Raw genomic sequence first — 26,970 nt, forward strand, 5'->3', positions numbered from 1 at the left:
CACAGCAGCAGGGTCCCATAACCAGAGCAGCAGCCTTGGCTTTGAAGAAAGGGTAACAGGCTGTCCCTGACGTCTGCACAGAAACACGGAAACTCATGAGGGTTCAAGCAAAAAGGAACCAAGGGCTGAAATCCTCAAGAGAAGGTCTCTCTCTCTCAAGGGAGAGAGAAAAGAAGGGAAAGCATGTTTTTGGTTCCTATCTTTTTAAAAGGCGGTATTTAATGCTGAAAATATCACGAAAAGTGCATCAGATGTTCTCATTTGAAGTGAGAAGAGACAAAGTATGGCAGGATTAAAAATCGATCTGGCAAAGTGCCACTGCTGACTCGCATGGCCATGTCACTCTGCAGTTGTTGCAGGCAGGGAGGAGCCACCTTGGAGACTGCACTTGTGCAGGGGCCCGTGCCCTAAGGCAGTGTGAGCACAACGTCCCACGGGCCCTGGTGGTGTCCGTGCCTGCCAGAAGGGACGCATTTCAAAGCAGAGCACACTGAGAAAGAGCCTGGTGTTGGCTGAGGTTGGAGAGCTCAGAAGGAGAGAACGAGGCAGGAGCAGAGCCCGCTCTCCACACGTCTGGCCGCAACGACTGCCGCCTGCGTCTGGGGGCCAAAGACTGAGCAAAACACCATCGCTCCTTCCCCATCCCTGGGATCTGCTGTCGAGAGGCGCAGGCTCTCCCAGGCCCAAGGAGCACGTGGCTCACCCGCCGCCCCGGCCAGGCCGAGGCCTTCCTGGGCCTCCGTGACTAGCGGGGCCTGCTCAGCCCCTCGGCTGTTTCTCTCACACCTGCACCAACAAGTGTGAGCAGTGGGCTTACAGAGTGGCAGGAAACACAGAAATTGAAGTGACATCGGAGATATAAGCCCTTCTAGCAGACTCGGTGTTCGAGAAATGGGCAATTTTTTAAAAAGCAATGACTTTTTAAAAGACAATTTAAATATGTTAAATATAGAGCAAACAGTAATAGCTAAATTTACAAAGACTTGCCCAGATTCTCCCTCCCTGTGGAGAAAACAGAATCTCAGTGACTGCCCCTGCCCACCCATCCCCGGGCACGCGACCACCGGGTGCAGTTCCTCAGACACCAGCTCTGCCTGAGCCGGGCCCTCCTCGCTGGCCACCCTCTCCCTCCCTGGTCCTTGCAGAGGCCACGCCCGACTGTCCTGTTGGCAACAGCCACGCCCGCTGCTCTCTCAGCTCTTCCCAGCCTGGTTTTCCGTAAGACCCGACTGCTGTCTCCCCGACCACACTGCCGCCCACCAGCTCAGGGTCTGTCTCTGTCTTGGTCACCCCTGCATCCCCAGCACCTCCTCCAACGCCTGGCGTATAGTACGTGCCCAAGAAAAATGTGCCCTGTCCACGCTCCCATCATCCCCACGCCAGGGCCAGGCTTCCTTCGGGTCAGAGCGTGTCCAGAGAACACGTAAGAGAAGGAAGATCTGCCCCCCACACAGGCTCTCACTCCTGACCGGCCTCGCACACACGTGTGGACACAGCGCGGCTTGCTACTACCCCGGTTCGTTCCGACCTTCGGCTTCAATCACAAATGCTCTTGTCACCACCTGGGAGTGTCTCTTGCCGTGACCACACTTCCCAGAGCTGCCTGCTCGCTGCAGATGGGCTACACACACTGGGCCCACCCGTGCCGGCACGCGGGCCCAGCTCCACGAGTGTGGGCCTGCCCTCACCCCGAACTCCGACCCAAGCCCAACTTCCTGCCAGAAACATCCATCCCTTCAGGCCTCCAGGATCTTAAAGGGACCAGGGAGGTGCACACGACACCCACAGCACTTTCTTACATGCAGAAATAAAATCACCACATCTTGCTTGTTTCCCTCTCTCCCTTTTCTCCCCACACTAAAGAATAACTTAATCGTACAAACACACATGACATGGACATGCTGCCCAAGTAAACTAAGTAGCATCTTATTAAATGAAATGTTTTCCTGTTTTGTACGTGATTCCCCGGCCCCCAGCCCAGGGCCTGGAGTAAAATTCAATCTAAGGCAGCGAGAGAACCAGCGCTGATGGGCTCTCCACACCCAGGAACGTTCTTTGCATAAAGCAAAACAGGGGAAGAGCAACAGACAAGATACGGAATCTGAACTGCTTAGCAACTGTGTTTAAATTCTATTTCTACTTTGTTATAAAATGTAGCAAAAATGTTATCTAAATGACAAATACGTAATAAAGAGTCTCACTGTGGGGGAGAATCGCTCTTCACCTAATGCATTCAGAACAGTCTCTCATGTGGGGACATCGAGTTCAACTCGCAAGGAGCGTACAAGAATCAGAGGCTTGTTTTGTTGTCTAACACGTGAACCAGGAAAGCAAGTGTTCACATGAGTTCACACCACGAATTCCAATAACACTGTCATCTCCCCTCAGGAGCAATTCTCCTGGAAATGCCCTAAGATCCCATCAGCAAACGTGACAAGACATGTGGATCTGAGGAGAGCAGGCCGAGGTTTTCAGGGGCAGCAAATACTCACCTGGGGGCCAAGTCTTGTCAATAGGTGAGTCAATGGCAAACTGCCCGCTGCCATAAAGCCGTGCTTTGAGTAGCAGTGGCGCTCCTGAAATAACAACTACCTACTGCGTGTTCACCGTGAGTCCAAGCGTGGCTCTAAGTGCTTTATCTGCATAAGCCTGTTCACTTCCCCAATCTCTTTGCAAGTGCATCCTGTTAGCACCATCCCTGTGTTGCAGATGAGGCATGAGGCACAGAGAGGGTGTGCTGCTCACCCCACAGCACACAGCCAGGAGCTGAGCCCAGGCATGTCACTGTACTTTCTCTCCACACACAGCATCTTAAGAGATGGTCCCTTCTTAGAATACCCCTGATCTGGACATCAAAGTTTTAGATGGCTCTTGGAAAAGGGTCATGAGTGGGACGTGCATGATGGCTGCAGGTGGTGAACGAGCTCTTTATTCCACAGGGGAAGTGAAGTTCCCGATAAGAAGAAGACCCCTTAGAAAACTCCATCCCCCGGTCCATCAGTGGGCATAAGCGCACAGTGACATCATCGATGGCCTGACCTCACAGTCTTGTGAGGATGGAAGGACCAATCTTGCAGGCAGACAAGGAACACAAAGCTCCGTCCCTCCAGACCTGGCCCCACGTGGATCTGGCACCGCCCAGGCCCTGAGAACAGGCAGATCTAACGCCGCAGCGTACCAGGCCATGGCTGACACACCAACCAGGCTCTCCTTAGCTCTTCCAAACTAGGAGTGGAGATTAGGAGTCCCCACGGCATCAGACTAGGTAAAGTCGGACTTTTGCTAAGAGGACTTTAATCACCCCCAAGGAGGTAGCTGGTAGAGTTAGGGTGTCAGAAAGGGACCCAGGAACCAAACTGCGCACATGAACTTGGATGCAGCGGTGCTCTCTGCTGCTAGCTTCAGAGTCTGACAGAAGATGGCCCGGCTGGCAGAGCACACGGGGACCCCACGCTGAGTTCCCTTCCCCGTCCCAGCCCTGACCGCCTGTCTGCTAAGAGACCCCAGACCTAGTCCCCAGTGGTATATGTCCAGAGTCTCCACATACTCCTGAATCTGTTCTCCATCCACACCCCCTGCTCCCCTCCCTGGGGCCCAGGCAGGGCTTCATTTCATTTCAGGCCCCCCGTGCTCCAGGAGGAAGGGAGCAGGACCCTACCTGGCCCCAGCGTCCTTGCCTGGGCTTCATGTCACCCACATCCCCCGTGCAGAAGGCGGTAGCTTGCCCTGGCATCATACCGGGGCGGGGGCTGTTTCCCCACTGATCTATCTGAATCTAACACATCTTCCCTGGCAGCTGCTCCCTGCACCCTCCTCACCCAAGTCCCACTGCAGCCTTTTCTCCCCACTGCAAACTTCTTTATCAAAAGCTGCCCATGTCTGCTTCCCCGCCACCATTCCCAGCACCCCCTCCTGAAGGGCTCCTCTCCTCCAGGGGCTGTGCCCTCCACGAGCACGTCGTCCCACCCTGAGCCTCCTCCGCTCGGCCGTGTGCATCTCTGGAGAGAACTCCCTGGCTTCGGCTGTTGCCCGGTGAAAACCATCCTGGCCGCTGCCACACGGAGCAACTAGGAATCCCCCAAAGCTGTGTCGTGGTCCAAGATAAAGGAACAAATTCAAATCCTTGAGCTGCTGCACACCTCTGTACAGAGTCCACGGTCCCATTTCAGAAAGGCACAGTGATGGCCTCCACCCTTTTATGCCAGCGAGCTCTGGGCGTGGTCAGCCAAGTCACAACAGAGCCCACAGTGACAGAAGGAGGCCCCAAGAAACTGTGAGGCCCAGCCCCACTCCCTGCACCTCCCAGGGAAAGTGGCCTTCCAGGATTTCCTGGCCTCAATTTCACTGCCACCCTCTGCCCAGGGGAACTAGATAGACTGTGGGGCATGCAGGGGAGGAAGCCGGCCAGGATGGGCTACACACACTGGGCCCACCTGTGCCAGCTACACCGAGCACCAGCGCAGGGCTGGGCCACAAACCTCTTCACAAGGTCAAGAGCTGGGGAGACACACTCGCCACACCCGTCTGCGTGACGGCCACGCCCGGCAGGGGCGTGAGTCCCACAGGCAGCACACGACTTCAAACTGCCCTCTGGGGAGGGTGCGCTGGGCACTGGCAGGGCCTGGCCTTGCTGAGCGGGACCCATGTGTCCAGGCCAGCAGCCCCTCAGCAGCCCCCCGGGAGCCCCCAGCAGGCTGCTTGTCCTCCCGGTGAGCACCACACTGGCATGGAGGGAGCACCAGCTCTCCAGCGCATCAAGTTGTGGGGGGGGGGGCACCCACCTCCTTCTAAACCCACCCTCAGGCCAAAACGAGACCCTCACACTCGCACCATCACCCACCTTCCTACCGCTCTTTCTGTGCCATCTTCTTCCCATGAAGACCCACCCTCAGACCTGAGCCCTTCTGATAAGCTCAACAGTATTGGTTTGTTTTTCTTCTTTCCAAAACCGTTTGTTTTTATGCACCATGTCAACCATTTGTGGGTGTGCAGCTCCGCAGCATCAGGCACACACGCTGTGTGCTGCCCCTCACTGCCGCAGCGCATTCTTGCTTTATTCCCAAGCATTCTAAAAGCAGAATGACATAAAAACTAGCAGGGTCATGCTAAGAGGTAGATGCCTAATCTGTATTAGGTTGGTGCAAAAGTAATTGTGGTTTTTAGCATTGTTGAAATTTTCCACTTGATACTGGAATATATTCCTAAATAAATGTGGTTATGTTATACGTCATTTTAATGCACATTTCTTGCTTTATGGTTTTTTGCTAATGACTTGTTACTTGCTATTTATTTTATGTTTATTTTAGACTATGGAAATGATGGTAGACAAAAAGCAAATTCAAGCAATTTTCTTATTCAAGTTCAAAATGGTTCGTAAAGCAGCAGGGAGAACTGGCAACATCAACAGCACATTTGGCCCAGGAACTGCTAACGAACCTACCGTGCAGTGGTGGTTCAAGAAGTTTTGCAAAAGAGACGAGAGCCTTGAAGATGAGGAGCGCAGTGGCCAGCCATGGGAAGTTGACAAGGACCAATTGAGAGCAATCATCGAAGCTGGTCCTCTTACAGCTACAGGAGAAGTTGCTGAAGAACTCAAGGTCGCCCATTCTATGGTCATTCGGCATTTGAAGCAAATTGGAAAGGTGAAAAAGCTCGATAAGTGGGTGCCTTGTGAGCTGACCAAAAATCAGAAACACTGTCATTTTGAAGTGTCATCTTCTCTTATTATACGCAACAACCACGAACTATTTCTTGATTGGATTGTGATGTGTGATGAAAAGTGGATTTTATATGACAACTGGCTTTGACCAGCTCAGTGGCTGACCGAGAAGCAGCTCCAACGCACTCCCCAAAGCCAAACTTGCACCAACAAAGGTCATGGGCACTGTTTGATGGTCTGCTGCCGGTCTGATCCACTACAGCTTTCTGAATCCTGATGCAACCGTTACATCCGAGAAGTTTGCTCAGCAAGTCGATGAGATGCACGGAAAACTGCAACGCCTGCAGCCGGCATTGGTCAACAGAAAGGGCCCGATTCTTCTCCACAACAACGCCCGACCACACTTTGCCCGATCACGCTTTGCACAACCAAGGCTTCAAAAGTTGAACGAATTGGGCTACGAAGTTTTGCCTCATCTGCCGTATTCACCTGACCTCTCGCCAACCGACTGCCACTTCTTCAAGCATCTCAACAACTTTTTGCAGGGAAAACGCTTCCACAAATAGCAGGATGCAGAAAATGCTTTCCAAGAGTTCATGGAATCCCAGAGCTACAGGAATAAACAAACTTATTTCTCATTGGCAACAATGTGTTGATGTAATGATTCCTATTCTGATTAATAAAGAAGTGTTTGAGCCTAGTTATGATGATTGAAAATTCATGGTCTGAAACCGCAATTACCTTTGCACCAACCTAAAAATTTTCCAACTTAGAACACAATGTTATCAGACAAATGCTTAATATTCCCATTCAGTTTGGAGCTTCGGCCTCCCGTCTCTCTCTCCATGCGTCCCCATGGCCCGTTTCTCTCTGTTCCCCCCGACACACAGCACAGGGCATCAGTGCTCCACCCACTCTGGCGCCTCGGCCCCGGCTGGTCCCTGGCCTGTGCCCACTCCTCCCAGGGCCAGCCTGAGCATCTCACGAGACCACACGCGTGAAGGCACCTGCCACGGCAGACGATCTTCAGTCCTGATGTCGGCTCTGTGAAATAGCGCATGCAGAAATCAATGCTAGCGTAATTCCAAAGGGCAAGGAAGACACCTGGAATTTTCTGAAATTTTATGGTAAAGGAAAAAATAAGTATAGATGATAGACCAGCCTCGTTTCCCATCCCATTCCTACTGGGAAGGAGCTCTGAGCCCTGGCAGGGCCACGGGCACCACCCTGTGTCAGGCCTGCTGGGTCCTGCGGCTTTCCCGTGGGTCCCAGTGCACGAGTCAGTCCTGCCGCCGAGGCCCACACAGACAAGGTGACGAGAAACAGCGGGCTCTGAAGCACTGCTCTCAGTGGATCTTCTTAAGAGGTCAGACCCAACTCAAGCCTGAGGGGACAGCACTGCCCACGTGAAGGTGAGCACACCCCATCTCCTTGGCAACTGGAATATGGCCTCTTCAAAGGCATTCTCTGAGACAGCACGGCACCCCAAACCCTCACGAATGTGCCTTCTCTGGACAGTCCGTACAGCAGTCCGCTCAGCCCTCCACAGCCGCGGGTTCCGCCTGGGCAGATTCAACTAATCTCAGATCAAAAATTTTTTTTAAAACACCAACAAAAATAACAATACAGCAATTAAAAATAATACAAATTAAAAAACACTACAGTATAACAACTATTTACATTGCATTGGGTATTTTAAGCAATCTAGAGATAGTTTAACATATACAGGAGGATGTGCATGGGTTCTAAGCAAATACCACACCATTTTACGTGAGGGACTTGCGTAACTGGATTTTGGTATCCGGGGGCTCCTGGAACCGATCCTCATGGACGCCAAGGGCCAGCTACGCTGCCTGACGCAGCCCAGAGCTGAATGTCCAGCTTTGGTGCTACGGCACCCTTGCTATTTTCTGCTCTTCTATTGTTGTTGTTATTATCCCTAACAAATGTTGGACCAAGTGATGTCTTCCTTACACCACCTGGAAGTAGTCTACAAAAGCCAAAGTTAAATGAGGAAAAAAATGTCCACATTGCCATATTCACTGCCGTTGGTTAAAATTTTTAAATGGAACCATAAACCACCACCCAGATGTTAAACTTGTTTATTTTTGCACCTCATTTCTGGGTTTTCCCATTGAAACACGGTGTCTTGAAATAAGCAAACAGAGATCTGTGACTCAGCCCTGCGCCAAGTCTGACGACCCTCCACCTGTGAGGCCTGCACGGGCGCTGCGGAGAGACCACCACCCGAGCACCAGCAGGCGGGGAGGCAGGTAAGACGGAAACCCTACCTGACGGGATATAACGACCACGTGCCGGAGAGTCCCTCGAGCAGAGTGCGGGGGTTGGGCGGAAAGTCTTCAACCCCGGCAGCCAAGTCAGCAAGCGATGCCGCTTGAGCCGCAGCCACTAACGGTGCAGATCACGGCGACACTCAGACTCTGGGCACCTGGGACACCTGGTGTGGCACGAGCTCCCATTACATAACTGCTAAATAAACCCCTGGCTTCTCTGAGGCCTTTCTGTATAGCGTTGGGGCTCAGAAAACAGCACCCCAGAATGAAAGCCTCCGAAGCAGCCTTAGAAGCAAATGTTCTTCTCTGAACTTCTCCCACCCTCCTGCCTCTCAGGCCCACTCTCGTCTGAGGCTGGTCACAGAAACCAGAATCCCTCTTCCCCAAGGCGGGTCATAAAAGCCAGAACCTCTTTTTCCCCAAGCCAGCCATGAAACCTAAAATTATTCTGTGTAAAAACTGGCCATAAAGAAATTATCTGACCTGCGTGACTTAGGGCATACGACCCCCATTCCAGGGAGGGTCCTGCCCACACCCAGAAGGAAGGATGCTGCTCAGAGAGGCCAAGGAGAATCTAGACGGACAGGCCTTGCTGGGTCTCCCCACTCCATCTGTCTGTTAGCATCGGATCACAACCTTTTTGTCCAGTCGTATTCTACACGGCTGCCCACACTCTGTTGAACCCAAACATAACAATGGACAATCTCCCCCATATCTCTGGGTCTTCATTCTGAAGGCCCCCGTGTATACATGTTAAATAAATTTGTATGTCTTTTTCCCTATTAATCAATCTACTTCATGTCAGTGATTTTTCGGCGAACCTTTTGGGGGCCAGAGCCTTGGTCCCTATAGTAGTCAACTTTGTGAAGATGGCCCCTTACGAATGTTATTTCATTTAGTCCTCTCACCAACCCTAGTAAGTGGTCATTGTCTCCATCTCAGTGTGGTGGCGAGTGTGCCTCAGAGAGGCCAACTGACTCATCAGTGTCCCGGAGCAGGAACAGAGGGACAGCCAGGCACCCCCCCAAGCTTGGGCTTGTCCTGTGACAGGGGACACAAGGCAATCGCTGTGAAAGATTCCAGAAACATTGCACACTAATGCAGCAAGGGTCTAGGACCCAAGAAAGAAAGTACAAAGGCCACATGTTGAAGTGGCTGCCTTTCTGCACAAGTCTGATTTCCCCAGAGCTAAATGGCTCTGTTTCGGGGGTACCTGCAACACCCCAGTTTCAGAAGAGCAATGGACAGAAGTGACATTTTCAAAGAATCTGATGAGACGTGCAGGTCGTGTTGATCCTGGATGTTCAGTGACAGTCTTAGACCAACGCTGACACTTAGCTCACGGGGAGGCCCACGCTCAACCCGCCGCACTGCCTCGCTCCCTGACACCCTGCAGCAGGCACCCGTCACCACGTCACCTCTGCCTGTCATAAAAGGAGAGCTGGGAAATGGAAGGTTTCAGCAAAATAGACTTATCTGTCAGACTAAATATTGATTGGAATGTTTCTGACTTTATAATCTTATATTCAATTTATTTTAAAGTTTTAGCTAATTAAGAGCTACAAAAACAAAATGTTTGTAAGTATCTTTATGTTGTACATACACAAGTAACCTTAAAATAAATATAATTTCAGGCAACAATTATTTCTCATCCTTATTTAAAGTGGGCATGAGCACTCCTCAGACACGAGGCTGCTGCAAGGCCTCAACAAAGAAGATGACCACGTGGCACAGGTGGTGTGTTTCCCGGGAAACCCTGGAGACGACATGCAATGGTTCACAGGGAAGAAAATGGATTTGAGTTTGGGGCTTATTGGAATAGCGACGTAAACTACATCTTAACACACATAAAAATGTTATTAAGATTAGGTTTATAACTGAGGACCAGATGCGAGGCTAAACAGCACAACGTAAAACCAAACACACACAGCACTGCAACTGTATGTTCTGATGACTCTCTTAGTAAAGCTAACATCCCTCAAGCAAGAACATTCAAGATTTTACAAAAAGGCACTATTAATCATTTCTACATCTACTAAATTGCTGGCAGAAGACCGTCTAGGCTTCTCCCATGCTCATCACAAAAGAGTTCACGGACCCGAGATAGATCCCGAAGACAGAGAAGAGGATGGCAGAAGCAGAGACTCCATGAGAGATGAAAAACCATTAGCAACAGCCTCGAGATTAAAACATGCGGAACTATCTGGGGATGGGCAACTGGTCACTTTGCCTGGAACACTGGTGACAACCAGAGAACGAAAGAAGACAACCTTGGGGGCCTTGAACTTCAGGCTGCACTCTTCCTTGGAAGCAAGACAAAGTCATGGAAGGTTCTGGGGCAACTTACAATTAAAGCTGTACTTTAAAAAATATTGGCAGTGGTGGCTTACACTTGTAATCCCAGCACTTCGGGAAGCCGAAGTGGGAGGATCCCTTGAGGCCAGGAGTTCGAGGCCAGCTTGCTGGGCAACATGGTGAGACCCTGTCTCTACAAAAAAATACAAAAGTTAGCTGGGCACGGTGGCACATGCCTATAATCCCAGTTATTCAGGAGGCTGAGGCAGGAGGATGGCTTGAGCCCAGGAGCTTGCGGTTGCAGTGAGCTATGATGAGACCGCTGCACTCCAGCCTGAGTGACAGAGCAAGACCCTGCCTCAAAAACATATATACACACAAATACATATATATTCCACATATATATACACAACTACAGAGGGAACAGAATGGAAGCAGAAAAAGAGTCTCATGACATTCTTTTCATCTACAGCACTTTACATACACCTGGCAAGAAAGAGCTCCATAAATATTTTTAACAAAAGCAGCCCCACTGGGGACAATGGCTGCACTGGCGCAGGCCAGACGGGCACACGGAAGCTGCAGACGGGAGGAAGCCGCGCCCAGACGCGCCTTCTCCAGCACACCGTCTGTGGGGAGCTGTCCCTCTGTGCTGGTCTTCCAAAAGTCTTCAAGGTCTCGCGGTTCGGAAAACACTGCCCACCGCCTGCTCACTTGGGGCCTTCATACGGCCAGTCCCATATTAAAGACTCAGAAGTTCTACAGTAAAGGAACTAGTGTAAGTCTCTTCTTCCAGGATTTGGCCATGAATCCACCCCTACTCCTTTCAATGAGAAGCAGCTCTCAACGTCTTCTAAAACAAGCATTTTCCAGGCAGCTCTGGAAAGTGTGGGCCAAGGTCATCCATGGGCCAGCACACAGGTGTGACCCTTGAAGATGATGAGTAACACCCTTGAAGATGATGAGTAACACACAGAAGGTCTGCATGGCAGGAGGGACCGTCCAGTGCTGTTCCCGAACTTGGGGAGCCCCAGGTACACCTCCAGTGGGACCACACCCCAACTCAGAGCCCACGGGGGAAGCGGGCATCCCAACTACTCAGCTCAACTGATGCTTCCGTTTTGGTCATCAGTGGCTAGGAAAACCTGGTCACCAACATCCATAAGCTCTCTTTCAGATACCTGAAGACTATTAAACCAACGCTCCTCCTCCTCCTTTATGACCAAAATAACCTTAATTTATTTAACAATTAGATCTGATTATCCTCTTCACAAGAAAGACTCGCTATAAATTCTATAGGAATTTGTTTCATTCACCTAGTTATACGAGGTTAAATCTTTTTTCTAACACTGAAATGATTTAAAGAGCCAAAGAAAATTAATTGTGCAAAACCTTTGCAGTACTATGGGTCGTGGCGGGGGCAGGGAGGAAGCAGAATTTCAAGCCAGCAACTTCCTCAGGATGTGCGTGGTGGTAACCCAGGCAGAATGCTTTCCGAGTCAGTGGGGAGTACAATAAACCTCAGGCGAAATCTCCATCACTATTAGGACACCTGGGATGGAGGGCTGCCTGACCCAGCCTGGAAGGATTCCCATTTCCCTCTGCCCAGAGGCACTGGGGGATTGCTCTAGACAGAGACAGAGTTGTCTTTTGGGAGCCCATTCACGTACAACGCTGCCTCAATGACTGACAGCCAGACAGAAAGACTGCCCGAAGGACAAGAACAGTAAACTTAGGAGACTTGGATTTTACTTGCCCAAATGTAGTATCAGGATGGTTGACATGGTACTCGGTAGCCTTTACAGAAGTGCATTGCAAAGAGCTTCACACATGCGCGCTGCACGCAGGCAAGGCCCCTCCATCTCACACCTGAGTGGGGGGCAACAGACCACTGAACACAGCAACTGGCAACAGGCAACTGGCAACCGAAAGAAACCGATTAAACGGTTTCAGTGCAGTCTGAAAACTTAGGATCAACCAATCACTTTGGAAATTCAATCATAAGCCTTAATAAAGTTCATATCTTTGGACTTAATTCTTTCTCTGGGAGTTTATCCTATGGAAATAATCAAACATACAGAAGAGTTCTTATGCACAAAGGTGTATCTAAGCATTATTTACAAGGGTAAAAAGTGTACTATCTGGGGGTAGGGGATAAGAACTTATCTGTAAGGTACAATGAACACTATTTGGCTGATGGGCACACTGCAGCCCCAACTTAAGCATTATTAAAGGTATCCATGTAACAGAAACATTCGTACCCCCTTAATATTTTTACATTAAAAAAAACCTGCACTATCCAACAATAGAAACATAATTTTAAATTCAAGTACATGTCCATAAAAAATATGCAGCAATTTATAATCATATTTAAAAGGAAAACTCACAATGAAATGTTAAAAGGGAATGATCAGGATAACGTTGAATATGTATTATGACCACAGTTCTGTAAAAAGAAATTTGCACAGGAAAATAAGACTGAAATGTTACCGGCAGAAAGCCTCTTAAGGCAAGAATGAGTCTGAGTAATTATTTTTCTTCTATTGACTTTTCTGTGCTTTCCAAATTCTCTTACAATGAACAGATGTTACTTATAAAAGGAAAAAATTAATTTTTGTTATAAAATAGTATCTAAATGACTAAAATCATTTCTAAATTATATGTGCTGAGAAAATTAAAAACATGTTATCAGTTCCCGTGTGCAAGAGTTGGCCTAAGAAACTCACAATTAAGAAGTGAAATGTGCAGCATTTGTCTCTGTGGGTGAGCCCACGTTCCCCCAGGAAGAGCAGACTCGTCACCACACAGGAGGGCCAGCGTGGCCTGGGGGCAGGGCCCTGGAGCTTCCTGCACCGTCACAGCAACTTCACATGCTCCAAACACAGCTCCCCAGCAGGTCTCCCAGCCCTTCTCGGAAGCCACACTGCAGCCCCTAGGGCCCCAAACCCTTCCTAAACAGGAATTCTGAGCCTCCACCCCCCAGAAGTGGAACATGAACAATAAAGTAACAAGTTTCTTTTAGCAGAGGTATCCTTAACTGCATAGTGACTATGGCCTTGCCCTAAACAAGATTGAAAGCAAAGGAAAAATGCCTCAAACCGCGCCCCCCCCCCTCGCCCCCGCCACCACCATTTAGGATATCTAAGGCAAGAGTCCTTTCCACAAGCCCAGAGCATCCCCAAAACCACTGAATCCTCAATTCTGGGAGCTAAGACATGAGCACCTCTCACTACTCTGGAATAAGACAAGACTAAAATCATTACACTTAAGAAGAGCAAACCAACCAAGGGGGTGGGCACCCACCTCTTGCTCACCTCCTTCTAGGACGACAGCTTCACGCACTGCTTGGGCAGGGAGACAGCGTAAGCCCTTCCATCCTACATCACAGGTCACTCTCACAAACCATGTGGGCCAACAAAGAAGAACAGACAAAGAAAAACAATGAGCCCAGTCTACAGGAAACCACCTCAAGAGAAGGCCAAGAACTCACATGTCCTGTATGTTACCACTGGTTACTTCCTAGGGAGAGATGGGGGAGCTTAAAGACCAGCATCCTGCAGGGACATCTAGCTGGGATACGTACAACCCAACACGTGGCGGCTTCTTAAGAGGGGCAGACTAGTTCACTCGATCCTCCCCACGGAAGGAATGGTGCACATCAGGCTCTTTTTTGGAGAGTCGACTCCCCCAAACCACACCCGGCCTCTCCCCGTCCACTAACCTCTGCACAGTGCCGGCTCTCAGCGGGGCCAGGCCCAAATGTGCACAGAGCACCTGGGATCTCATTAGGATAAAGGTCACGACTGAGCAGGTCTAGGAGATGCCAAGGCCACTGAAGTCCCAGTCTCTGAGGGTGAGACCCAGGCAGCGGGCAAGCTCCCCAGTGAGCCCAGTGTGCAGCCAAGGCCACACAGCGCTAGATCTGAAAGGCCGCTGGCACTGCCAACCCCTGGCTACACCACTGTGCTCCACGCTGAACAAACTAGCATAATAACATGGGCCTCAGCATCACTGCGAGAATGACAGAGGAAACACAGGTAAGGCACACGGTGCCCAGCACACCAGGAGTTTTCTAGAACATCAGCCATCACTGTTATGCTACCTCTGCTGTCAGGGCTGTTACTCAGGGAGGCAGATACAACTGGGTACAGGCCAACTTGTTGTTTGCTTTTTCAAACGGTCTCACTCTGTCACCCCGGCTGGAGTGCAGTGGCGTCATCATAGCTCACTGTAACCTCCAACTCCTGGGCTCAGGGGATCCTCCCACCTCAGCTTCCAGAATAGCTGGGACTATAGGCATGCACCACCACGCCCGGCTAATTTTTTTCTTTTTCTGTACAGACAGGGTCTCATTATGTTGCCCAGGCTGGTCTCAAACTCCTGGGCACAAGTGATCCTCCCACCTTCGCCTCCCAAAGTGTGAAATTATAGGCCATCACAACCAGCCTAAAGAGACCAAATCGTAAAGAAACAGATTCCTGGGAAAACTAAATGTGAGCTCAAAGAGAAGATGTTTAAATGTCCTCACCACAAAGAAATGATCAATATTTGAGGTGATGGACATGCTAATTAGGCCTAATCTGATCATCCCACAGTGTGTACACATACCAAAACATGTATCAAGACATGGCACCCCACGAATGTATACAATTATTATTTGTCAATTAAAAATAAAACTTAAAAAAAAAGTGAGCTGGGAGGAGCTACAAGAAAGTGGTCGTGAACAAGCTGGCGGGGGCGGGGGGGGGGGGGGGAGGTGATGCAGGCACAGGGCCCAGCCCATGACAGGCTGCAGCAATGAACTCCGTGACAGTTGCCAACTCCTTGGGCTTATATGCTCAAGTGGCACCGTCCTACCCATCCAGAATCTCCAGGCAGAAAGCAACCTAGGGATCCTGATTACTCCAAACAGAGCCCTGGGCTTCCTTTCCCTTGGGGCAGAGGAGCCGCGAGCCCCCGGCTGTGCTGAGGGTGATGTGGCCGTATCAGCACGAGCTGTGACTGGCCACACCAGGTGCAGGTGGGCAGGGAGACAGTGCCAGAACACTGACCTCCGTGTGGTGCCCCTGCCACCTCCACCCTGTGGCCAGGTCCCTCTAGAGGGCTGACTGTCCAAGACAGAGCGGCACAGCCAGAGTCTCAGGAGTCAGGAGGGGAGGCAGTGATGACCGCAGGGGCCTTTCCCCCACCGGGGGACAATGACACCTCTGGGGAGGCGCCTACCTGGGGGCTGGGCTGGGCTGAATTCTGATCCTGTGCCACCCTTTCCCTGGATTCTTTTTGTTCTGTCCTCTCTTCCTCTTCTTCTCCTGTTTCCTCTTCCTTTCAGAACTACTTTTAAGAATTTTTTTACATGCACCTCCTAGATGCCTCACCTCCCTTCCTGGGGCATGGGGACAAGGAGCCTGCGTACACACCTGGCCACTTCACAGGTGCTTCGGCAGCCACCCTTGCGCTGCGAGTGGAGGGGACATTCCACAAAGAAGTAGCTCCTGGGACCCAAACAGCTGGAGTGTACACAACAGCAAGGGATGACAAGAAGGCAGGGTTTTCAGCCAGAGGAGAAGGAAGTTGAAAGATGGTTCTAAAGAGCTTGACTTTGTGTATGCTCTTCTGAATCTACACTAAACAGCCACTGAACTCATTTTCCTACCACTACCCTGGGATGGAGGTGCTGTCGTAGATGCAGGTGCTCAGAGGTCTCAGGTCACCACAGAGGCACAGTGAGGACACAGGTGGCCAGGCTCAGGCCCTGGCAACCTGGGTCCATGTGGCCAGAGTCCACGTCAAAAAACAGCCTGAGGACTTGAAGGTGCCAGGCTCTTCCATGGCTCACGTCCTTCCGCAGAACCGCAGGGTGAAAGGCTCCCTGACCCTCTTCCTATACAGAGGAGCAAAGGCAAATGAAGAGGGGTTCAAGGGCTTGCCCAGGGGCTGAGAGCTAGTCCCAGAGAGGGCTGGCTACAATTCAAACCTGGGCTCCGACCTCTCTCTCCAGGCAGCCAAAAAGCGGACCTACTCTTTCCACAAAATCTGGAAAGCTGCCATGTTCAGGACTCACAGGGCCAGAGAACGTGGTCACTTCTTGTGAGTAATTCTACCATCATTCCTTTTAAATAAAAAGCAAAAACCAAAAACCAAGCCTCTTCTTATGTAGAAACGTTTTCCCTGGATTCTGTGCAGTGCCTCAACTCCACAGTGCCCGGTCTGTGGACGAGGAGCCAGAGGCCCAGAAGGATTACGTGGCTTCCTGGGATGTTGTGTGATTCACACAAAGAGCCAGGGTCCAAAATCAAAGGCCCCTGTGTCTCCAGCCACAGCTCTGGGCCCCAGACAGTCTGAGTGGGTCCCTGCAAAACGTGTGACCTGGCAGATCGAGGGTGCCATGGGCTGTCTGGCTTCTCCGCAAGCTCCCTGCAAGTGGGCTCACAGGGGCGCCCCCACCCGCGCACACCAATGCATCTGAGGAAGAAAACCACACATGGCAACTCGTGTTGGCCCCGGGATAGTCTTCCCTGTTCTGTAAAAGGGCCAAACACATCCCTACACTCTCTGCAAGGGACAGATTTCCTTAGAGAACAGGGACTTGGAGGAACCCCACAAATACTTCAGGATATTGTGCGTATCCTATCATTCAACAAAAGCAGATTCAGAAATGCCAACTACGCTTTCAAATTCCTATTCAGAGAGAGAAGGAAAACGCACTGTTATTTTGTCAAAATCAGTGGCCAGGCAGCCTGATCCCTCGGTCCTGGCCGGCCTTCACCTCTGGCTGCAGATGCGCAGCCCTTCCCCACTGCTGGGGCGTCACCATCTCCCACCTGGGCGCGTGAAGCCAGGGCCTCACCTGTGAAAGCACGCGTGGCCTGGAAGCCAGCTTCCTGCATACTGCTCCCGACAAGCCTGCGCCACTCGCTGCGCCGTCCGAGGAACCGCGGGGGGCTCAGGTCACTTCCATCTTAGCCGGTCCGAGTCCATGGCGCGGCCGGGCCGGCCTCGGGGCGCATCCGCGGACCTGCCCGCTCCCGCTGGCGCTCAGCCGTCCAGCCAGGGCGCCGAGGCCATGGCGCGGCCGCGAGAGGTGTCCGCCGACCCGCCGGCCTCAGGGCCCGGGCACCGGTGGCCGCGCTGCCCGCATGCTCCAGGCTCGGCCGCCGGCGCTCTGCGTGGTCTGGGCCGGGCTCCCTGCGCGCCGCCTCTGAAAGTGAAAAGAAAGCGATCACTTTCCTGATGACCAGAAGAACCATTAAAACCAGTAGGCCTGCAGAGGCCGAAAAGGAAGGGCCATCTGCACGGTGCGCGGGTACCGGGGAGCGCCCGCCACCTGCGCCCTGGACACCATGGCGGCCACCACTGGGGATGTCCAATGCCCTTCGCCAGTTACTCCAGGGAGCAACACCTGAGAAAGAAACGCGTTTCCCAAGCCCACCCCGCTATGGCGGGAGTTGGAGCTATGCATGATCCGCCACTGGACTCCAGCCTGGGCGAGGGAGCCACACCCCGTCTCTACAAAATAAAACAGAAAAAAGCAGTGAGAGGCTGGGCGCGGTGGCTCACGCCTGTAATCCTAGCACTCTGGGAGGCCGAGGTGGGCGGATCGTTTGAGCTCAGGAGTTCGAGACTAGCCTGAGCAAGAACGAGACCCCATCTCTACTAAAAATAGAAAGAAATTATATGGACAGCTAAAAATATATATAGAAAAAATTAGCCGGGCATGGTGGCACATGCCTGTAGTCCCAGCTACTCGGGAGGCTGAGGCAGTAGGATTGCTTAAGCCCAGGAGTTTGAGGTTGCTGTGAGCTAGGCTGACGCCACGGCACTCACTCTAGCCCGGGCAACAAAGCAAGACTCTGTCTCAAAAAAAAAAAAAAAGAAAGAAAAAAGAAAAAAGAAAAAAGCAGTGAGGTCTGCAGTGCGTGCGTGGTCAGCACTCCAGGGAGGGAGATCAGACTCCCGGGGAGCAGTTTTAAGAAGTGATTCGTAAGTGGAAAGCAAAGGCCCACGTTAATGTTTTAATGAGAATGGAAAGGAAAAGCAAATTTAATCTATACGCTGCCCCATATATTACATAATAATAACAGCATTTCACAAAACCCCCTTCAGCTATTTTAATGCTGTTGTATTATATATGAAGTAATGCTAACAAGAATGTTAGAAGCTCAAAGAACCAGACTTTTAAAACAGAATCCTGAATATCAATCTCCAATACCAGGGACAAGAAACCTTTTTCCCATTATCACTGCATCCTAATCAATTTATAACCAATTTGTAGAAAATGTAACCTTATTCCTCTTGTTCATCAAACTAAAGAAAAGAACTTAAGAGAACAGAGCACAGATCAGAAGGAACCCTTATGTTAACAGCCACATGCAGCTGTAAGTATAAACAGAAAGCGGTAAAGTAAAACATCACTGTTGCAGACCAATCATAAGGATTGCCTTATAAACTAGTGAAGTACTTTAATTACGCTAAGGAACTCAATTGTATTGCCCTCGTGTGTCCACAGTAATAATCTCAGTTAATAAGGTACAACCCAGTAGGAGTCCTTAAGTTTAATAAATAGGTAAAATTTTGTTTTAATTTAAAAGCTCAATCATTTATGTAATGGTGGCTTTGAAGCACTTGAAAGTGTAAGGAATATTTCTTCTCTTCTCTGATTTTAAACATTCCACCTAAAAAATGACAACACACATAGTACCAGCAGCCCAGGACCTCACACCACCTTCGAAAGTGAACCAATCCAGTGTACCACAGCCATCAGCTTCGGGAAATGGAGCTCACTCTGCTGGATGAAAACAAAAGCCCATCTGGCCCAAAACCCTGATTTTTTTCTACCCTTTCCTGTGATGCTTTCAGTGCCCAGATATTCTAGACTTTATGTATTCTCTTTCTCTGAAAGCAGAGAAAACTGAACCATGGTGACATTTTGTTGTAGTTGTTTTATTGTGGTGTTTTTGTTTCATTTTGTTTCACTGCAAAAGTTATGTGACCTCACTTTTTAAAAAATAAAGTTATCATAAGGAAACAACAAAGAGACAATTAGGAGAAAATATTTGCAAACACATCTGATAAGGGTCTAACATCCAAAATATATAAGGAACTTAAACAACTCAATAGCAAGAAAATAAATATCCCAATTAAAAAATGGGGAAAGGATCTGAATAGACATTTCTCAAAAGAAGACATGAATGACAGACATATATATGAAAAAATGTTCAACATCTCTAATCACGAGGGAGATGCACATTAAAACCACAATGAGATAACACCTCACCCCTGTTAGAATGGCCATTATCAAAAAGCCAAAGGATAAGAAATGTCAGAGAAGATGCGGAGAAAAGGAAACCTTTGTACACTGTTGGTGGGAATGTAAATTAGTACAGCCATTATGGAAAACAGTATGTAGGTTCCTCAAAAAACTAAAAATGGAATTACCATGTGATTTTGCAATCCTACTTCTAAGGGTATATCCAAAGCAATTGAAATTGATATGCTGAAGAGATATCTGCACTCCCACGATCACTGCAGCACTATTCACAATAGCCAAGATATGGAACCAACCTAAGTGTCCATGGATGGATGAATGGATAAAGCAAATGTGGTACGTATACACAATGGAATACTACACAGCCTTTAAAAAGGAGGCAATTCTATCATGGATGAATCTGGAGAACATTACGCTAAGTGAAATAAGCCAGGCACAGAAAGAAAAATACTGTATGATCTCACTTACAGGTGGAATCTGAAAGGGTGGATGTCACAGAGTAGAAGGAGGTTACCGGAGGATGGGGGATGGGGAGAGAGCGATGGGAAAAGGGAAGATGTCGACCAAAGGGTACAAAGTTTCAGTTAGACGGGAAGAATAGTTTTAGTGATCTACTGCAGTGCATGGTGACCACAATTAATAATAATGTATTATATATTTCAAAATTGCTACAGGAATAGATTTTAAATGTTCTTACCACACACAAAAAAATGATACGTTGGTGAGGTGATAGATATGTTAATTAGTTTGGGTGAATCTTTCCACCATGCATACATATATCAAAACATCACATCGTACCCCATATATATGTGCAATTAGTATTGGTCAAAAAAATGTTTAAATAAAGTTCTCATACATCCCACATTCCAAATGGCTATGAGAAACACTGAGGCCAACAGGGACAGACATAAAAGGAATAACCAACATCCAAGTTTCCTTTCGCTGGTTTCATCATCCCCACCGATTCTCCCCCTTGCAGAAGAAGTAAAAGAGACGTGTGGGGAAGGCGTGCAACAGGTCCTCTTGGGGTCTGAGGCCCAGTCCCAGCCAGGACAGTTGGGGCACACTGCATGGGGTTCCCAGCAAAGGCAGGAGAGACACAATTGTTATCTCATCAATGGACACGTGCATATTCCCACATACACTGCGTCTCCGCATATGCAATTTTCAAGTTAAAGTGAAACGTTTTCTTCCTAACTGCTAAGAATATAGACAAGATAGATAGACACCCTTTCTAGAAATACAAAACAAAGAGGTGCAGGGTCCCAGAATCTGTGGTCTTTGTTCTGCTCAGTGAGGGACCCCGACCATCCAGAACGGGCCGGAGCCAGCAGCGCTCAGTAAGCAAGTGTCAGGTGACAGGCTCAGCAGGGGTGGGTGCTGGGTCCCAGAGAAAACTCTACCAGCCAGCCCATCTGCAGAGGCCCACAGCCCCATTCTCAACGGAACATCGGCTTTGCTATTCAGGAACCAGCCAGCAGCCAGCACGGCCACGCTGGACACCGTGGGGCAGACACCTGGAAATGTAAAAGGTGGAGAAGCTGAACAAATGGAGCCTCGTCTGTGGGTCCGTCCTACCCTCTGCTCTCGTACCTCCTGCCTAGGAGTCACCACTCAGCCTCTCGGTCTCAGCTCACACGACTCTCCTCAGAGAGGCTTCCTTGACGGTCCCCAGCTTAGGTCCAGACCCTGCCACACGGCCTCCCAGCACCCTCCACAGCCGCGCCTCCACTCGGGAGTCCTGACAGCATCACACCCGTCTCTCCACAAGCAACGAAGGCAAAGACAGTGACCGCTGGTCCTCCTGTCTCCTTGGCACCCAAGACGCTGCCGGGGCCGGCAGGCACTAGATGAGTGGATGAAGGCCGTTGTGCTAAGCTGCCCTTAGTGCTGTACCTAGCACAAAAGCAAAGCGGTGCCCGGAGAAGGGCTTAGCAAACACCTACAGAACAAACCCACCCGGACCATGACTGACAAGTGGCACTTCCCAGGGGGACCTGCTGTCTGCAGCTCTGCTTTGCTGGGGATTTTCTGCTGGCAGAGATCTTGCCTCCACCCCACAGTCGACAGCAGATGGCGACCACAGGTGGTGATCCTGCTGCACCCACCCTTCCCAGGATGTCCTGCCAGGAAAGGTCTTGAGAAGTCATTGAATTAAACCCCTCTGACCACAGAGAGAAAGCTCTACCCCACAGAGGTGAGATCACTAGGCCCAGACCACCAGCACGCAGGGGGCCCAGGGCTTGCGTGGGGCCTCTGCCCAGCCACAGTTCTTCCCACACTACTGCTGAGCCTCAGGGAGTTCCCTAACCTCAGTGACCTAAATCAAAGGGAGAAAAAGAGAAATAATAAAGAGAGAAGGAGGTAACCTACTCAGGACACGAGGTCACGTTTAAGACCCGCCCCCCCCACACCCCTGCAGCAAGCACACTGCCATCATTCTGACACACACACACACACACGCACACACACACGCACAGACATTCTGTTTATACTGGAAAGATGGGCAGAACTAACCAGGAAATCAATTAATTCAATATTGCGCTTGAAAAATGTCATTAAGTCCCTCCCATAACAGAGCAACAGTTACTAAGGAAATAGAGCACGTCAAATGGAAAAACACCCCCACAGGAAGGGACATTTTTTAAAACACGAACACTCACAAAGCTAACCCAGTGAGCTGTGGAATATGCTCTGCCTTGCCACTGGCACACAAAACTCACACGAAACGCTGTTCTCCTTGGAATCATTTGGGGATGAAAACTTAACCGCGTTCGTGTCCCAGCTTTCATAAAAAGACACAGTAAAAACAGACACATGCAATTCAGGAAACATGAAGGTCACATACTGGCCACAGAAGCCAAACCTAACAGAGAAGTGAAAGAACCTTTCCTCCAAAATCAAGTGACATTCAAAAAAAAAAAACTGTGGTGCATAAAGAATCAGTGCTGCAGTTTCATGTTTTATTTCCTCTTGCTGTGGACAGACTGTTTCCCGGTGGAGTGGCGGTTGCCTAGGTGATGGCTAGACTGAGCAGCAACGCTCCACTCCGGGACGCCAGCGCTCAGAGCTGAGGCCAGGCCTGCGGTGACGGCCCCTCACTTCTGCGCTCACCAGGAAAGTTCCAGGGAGAAAGGAGCACTGAGAAATGAAAAGATTGTTCTAAACCTTGGCAAACTGAGGCTCTGCTGCAAATTTCAAAAATAAAAATTAACACGTTTGAGAGTTGTACTGTACCACGTACCATATCTCAACCTACTGGCTGGGTTCATGCAAGTTCAAAGTGGCAAAAGACTTTCAGGAAGACAGACGTGAGAAAAAGTGGGGAGAAGAAATCTGAGGAGCTCTCTCTGACTTGAGCTGGAATCAGGTGTCACCTGGGAGAGAAACGTCACACTTCTCCACGGGAGCTCCTCTGCCCTCTGTACAGACAGTTCAGACCTTGGCAAGGGCCAGTCGGTCTCAAGATTTCCCAACAGTAAAAAAGGAGGCCCTACCAAAAAAGCATAGCCCCCCCTCCAGGCAGTGGTGGGCAGGGAGCCCAGGCGGGGCCCCACCCCAATTCTGGTCCCCTTGAGGAGGTGAAACTTGAGGTCCCTTCCAATCAGTATATTCCCCTGTGGCCATGCCTCTGGTCAAGGGAGAAAGGACAAATGTGCATGAAGAGGACACAGGACACAAGCATAGAAAATCTGGACAGGAGCACACTTGAGAACAGGTCAGAGAAACAGGCTGCCCGCAACCAGGGGAGACTGAGCCGGACTGGTAGGAATCCCGCACGCCATATTTCATATCTGTGATTTGGGGTGTAAAATAGCGTGTGGCTTCCGTAACACCAGCTCCAAGGCGTCCTGACCCTAGGCAGCTCCATGGGCTCTCGTTACCTCTGCAGTGTAAGGCAGGGCCCCTTTAGGTTACTGGTTCAGGAAGTGGGCACAAAATCCAAAACACGAGATTCAAAGACATATACAGGCCGCAAACAGGAAAAGCAGTGATTATATTAGAACATGGTTTAAATGTCACCTTAGCAAATAGAACACTTGATAAAACCTGAAAGACCTACAGTCTGAGGCTCTACTCAAACCAAGTGGGAAAAACTTCTCCCCAAAATAAATAAATAGGACAACTGTCCTTAACGAATGAGTAAGTTTATAATTATCAGCTCATAATCTGGGATGAAGGAAGCCGTAAGGAGCCATCTGCCCGGCCCCTTCATTCCATGGGGAGAAGACCTGGAGGCTCAGGGAGGAGAGGGAACAGCGAGGGTGAGTGCAGCAGGGAGCAGGATCCAGGCCCGAGCTCCAAATCCCACTGTCCACGCACATCGGCCAAAGGGAGCAACTGCCCCGGGAGGCAGGGCCTGGCATGCCTGTGCCAGCCTGTGTGCTGGGAGGCAGGGACTACTGAGACAGTTGCCACCTTCCAAGGCCGCCGCCGCCGGGCCACACCCACACCACCAATTAGCACGAGAGCAAAGGAAAGGCCGGGCTCAGCACAGAGGCTGGTGACCGCGGGTGGATGTGCACTCAAAGGTCACCCGACCGGGTCGGAGCCCAGCACGGGTACTTGCCTGCGGCCACCAGCTGAACAGAGGGCGACTGCTGCAAACGGCTACTGGGCCTTGACTCTTGGTCGTGAGTGAGCGTGACACGTCACAGCCAGGTGCAAGGGCACAGGCTGGCCGGGCCGGGGCTGCGCTCCAAGGTGCTCCACACCCCCAGTTCTCCCCACCCCATCTTCTTCAGATAAAATCAGCTTAAAACAGGCAAGACAGACAGACAAGAAGGGGTCACGCGGGGCCAGCAGGTGTGAGCAGAAGGCAGGGCCGTCTCACTCTTTGGTGCGAGGAGAAGAGAATAGGAACCGACAAGCTGTTTGCACAAGACTGTTGTGTCCCCTTGCTGTCAGCTCACGGCAGGCGTCTGTGTGACACCCGTGTGACCCTCGGTCTTCCCTGATGTCTCACCTGCAGGACGCCATGAAAGCTGCCTCTCCTCAGTATTTCCACAGCTACTTGTGGTGCCATCACTCCAGCCAGGCACTATTTTAGGTCTGACAGGCCTGCATCTTCACATCACATCTGTCTCTGAAGGTGCTTCTGGACATTTCCTGACCATTCTCAGCCTTGACCACGGGGACTGGAATACAGCAGGTGCCCCATAAATGCTGGTTGTACTGCACTGAATCATATCTGAGCCTCAGCAGGATCAGCTCCTTTTCAATCTACTGCCTCTGCCCTGCACCAGCTGCACAAAGGACCAGGCGCCGCCCGCGGAAGCTGCCTGCTGGGGGGGAGCCTGCAGGGCGCCCCCCGGTGAACCCGGCTGGGGGCTCGCTGCACGGGCCGTGCCCAGCCTGCGCCCCTCAAAAGTGCCCAGATGGGCTGAGGACGGAAGTCCAGGCTCTGACCACCGTGGATTCGCCTCATTCTAGGCTACATGTGACCTGGCCAGTTACTTAAGCCCCCGAGCCTCAGTTTCCTCGGCTGCACGACAGAAGTAATGATGCGCCTGCCCCACAGAGTCACCCTGCAAATGAGCAAATGCACACAAAGCACTAGCGAGTGCTACGGAGATCACAGTTGCTGTCACAGCTTGCTCCGCAGATGACTGATGACAAAATCATGTCTTTGAGAATGTGGCCCAACACGAGCCTCTTCCGGTTCTTATCGGACCTAATCGGATACAACATGGTATTTAACTCATAGTTCCTCAGTTGATTTGTCTTGATTTTTTTTTTAAAAAGTTCTCAAGAGATAAAAATCAAAGCTCAAAATCATTCCATGTCAGCTAAAATTAACAACAGAGAGAAAAAACAGGGGAAAGGATACAAAATTAGAGAAAATGTGTGGGTGAGGTTTTTGGTATGAAATGTGGTAGAACAGTAGAAGAGAAAAAAGTGACAGAAAAGAAACTTGCCTTTAAAAGGAAAAAGATAGGGTCTCTTGATATTCAATTGTGGTTTTTTTTCATGTTTTCATACTGAAATATCAAATTAAAAAGCAGCAACAGAAAGGAAAAGGTAAATTTAACCAAGGTTTTACATCTCCTTGTCAGAAAATAACCGTGCAGGTCCCGTCTGCCGTTCTGTCCTCTCCAGCTTGGTCTGTTCGCTTTGTGCAGTGCTGACTTTCTAAGTCCTCACGTGCTGTCCTCGGGCTTCCACCGCCCGGGACCGAGACTCTGCACAGAGAGGACACCGCCCGCCCTGGGGCCCGGGAGCTCAGCCCCTCACAGGGCAGGCGGTGCCGGAGCGGAACCGCCAGCGCTTTAGAGCCAAGGGGAACTGACCGACAGTGAAACAGACAACGTCCCTGCGGCACGAGTGACGTGCGACATCGCCGTCCGTGCGCTCGCGGAGCTTCCCCACGCGGCCCGTGCTCGCTCCGGGCCAGCTCCACACTCGCCTCCTAAACCAAGGCACACCGGTCGCCCCCACTCCCCTCAAGTAGTTAGTTGTCTTGTCTGCTTATATTCCTTTTCTGAGAAATATATTCTTTTAGGATGAAAAAAACTGTCCACTTTATAATTTTTCGCAACTCAGTATCCAGTTTGAGATGGCTGGTGGGGGGTAGAAATACTCCAACAGTACTTTTCTTTGATGTTTCCAAGGAAAAGTCTGTGTTGCCTGGGGCGGGCGTGGGGGTGGCGGGGGGTGGCGGAAGGTGGAGGGCTGCAGAGACCCTGCCGCGAGGCTCTGCCCTGCGCAGGGGAGGCCGCTGTTCCGTGTAATTTAACGTTGGCAAGACTGCGGGACCCAGGTGCACTCACACCGCTCTCAAGGCTGCTTAGCAGTTTGCCCTGCAGCAAAAGAACGGCTTCATCCTGCCTGAATGCACCCACTAAGACAGAATTTAGGGTAAGTCCCTTCACCTCTGGAGAGAGGAGGCAGTTCCCGTTGCCTGCGGAGCAGACAGATACAGACCCATCCCACATCCTCTCAGCACTTATTAAACTTCCATTCAACCACTCCACTGCTTCTCTTATTTAAGGGAGCCAGGAGAAATGATATGCAATTAATCACACACCATCCTAGGAAAATCATGGGTTCTACAACCATGCTGGGGAAGCCATAGGTTCTCACACGAGAGCTGAAAGATAATCTCCAGACCAGCCTTCCAAGAATGACCTGGAATTCAACCAGCACAGCCATCACTGAGGCTTTCCAAATTATGCAAACAGAAGTCGCTTGGCCCAGTCAGTTGGTGCTGGGGGAACAGCTTAAGCTCATCCCAGAAATCCAAGGAGATGAACGTTTCCACAGACGTCTGAAGGACAGAATACAAAGTGGTGCTGTCTGAGGCTGTCCCCGGAGCTGCTGTCATCGGCAGCAAGCGGGCCCAAGAGTGTGACAAACGAGTCTCAGTGGTGGCTACACATGACACCGGAAGCTCCATCTGCGCAAGGAGATCTGCGCACACCAAGCCATCTGACAAGCGGTCCTGGCTCCGTGGGTAT

At 50.5% G+C, this 26,970-nt stretch overlaps 1 protein-coding gene across 5 annotated transcripts in view; it reads right to left on the reverse strand.

The window, feature by feature from the left end:
* The window catches only part of LDLRAD4 (low density lipoprotein receptor class A domain containing 4), a 405,759-nt gene that overhangs the window by 220,951 nt on the left and 157,838 nt on the right, over window positions 1–26,970 (reverse strand). For 4 of the 5 annotated variants that reach the window (XM_069468559.1, XM_069468560.1, XM_069468562.1 and 1 more), the window contains one exon: window positions 17,096–17,446. In XM_069468559.1, coding sequence (XP_069324660.1) covers window positions 17,096–17,135 — 40 coding nt within the window. In that variant the 5' untranslated portion in view covers window positions 17,136–17,446. Of the gene's footprint in view, window positions 1–13,562; window positions 13,621–17,095; window positions 17,447–26,970 lie in introns of those variants that run through there. The other variant, XM_069468563.1, reaches the window with a different exon arrangement.

The sequence above is a fragment of the Eulemur rufifrons genome, chromosome 5, assembly GCF_041146395.1.
Source record: "Eulemur rufifrons isolate Redbay chromosome 5, OSU_ERuf_1, whole genome shotgun sequence".
NCBI classification, from domain to species: domain Eukaryota; kingdom Metazoa; phylum Chordata; class Mammalia; order Primates; family Lemuridae; genus Eulemur; species Eulemur rufifrons.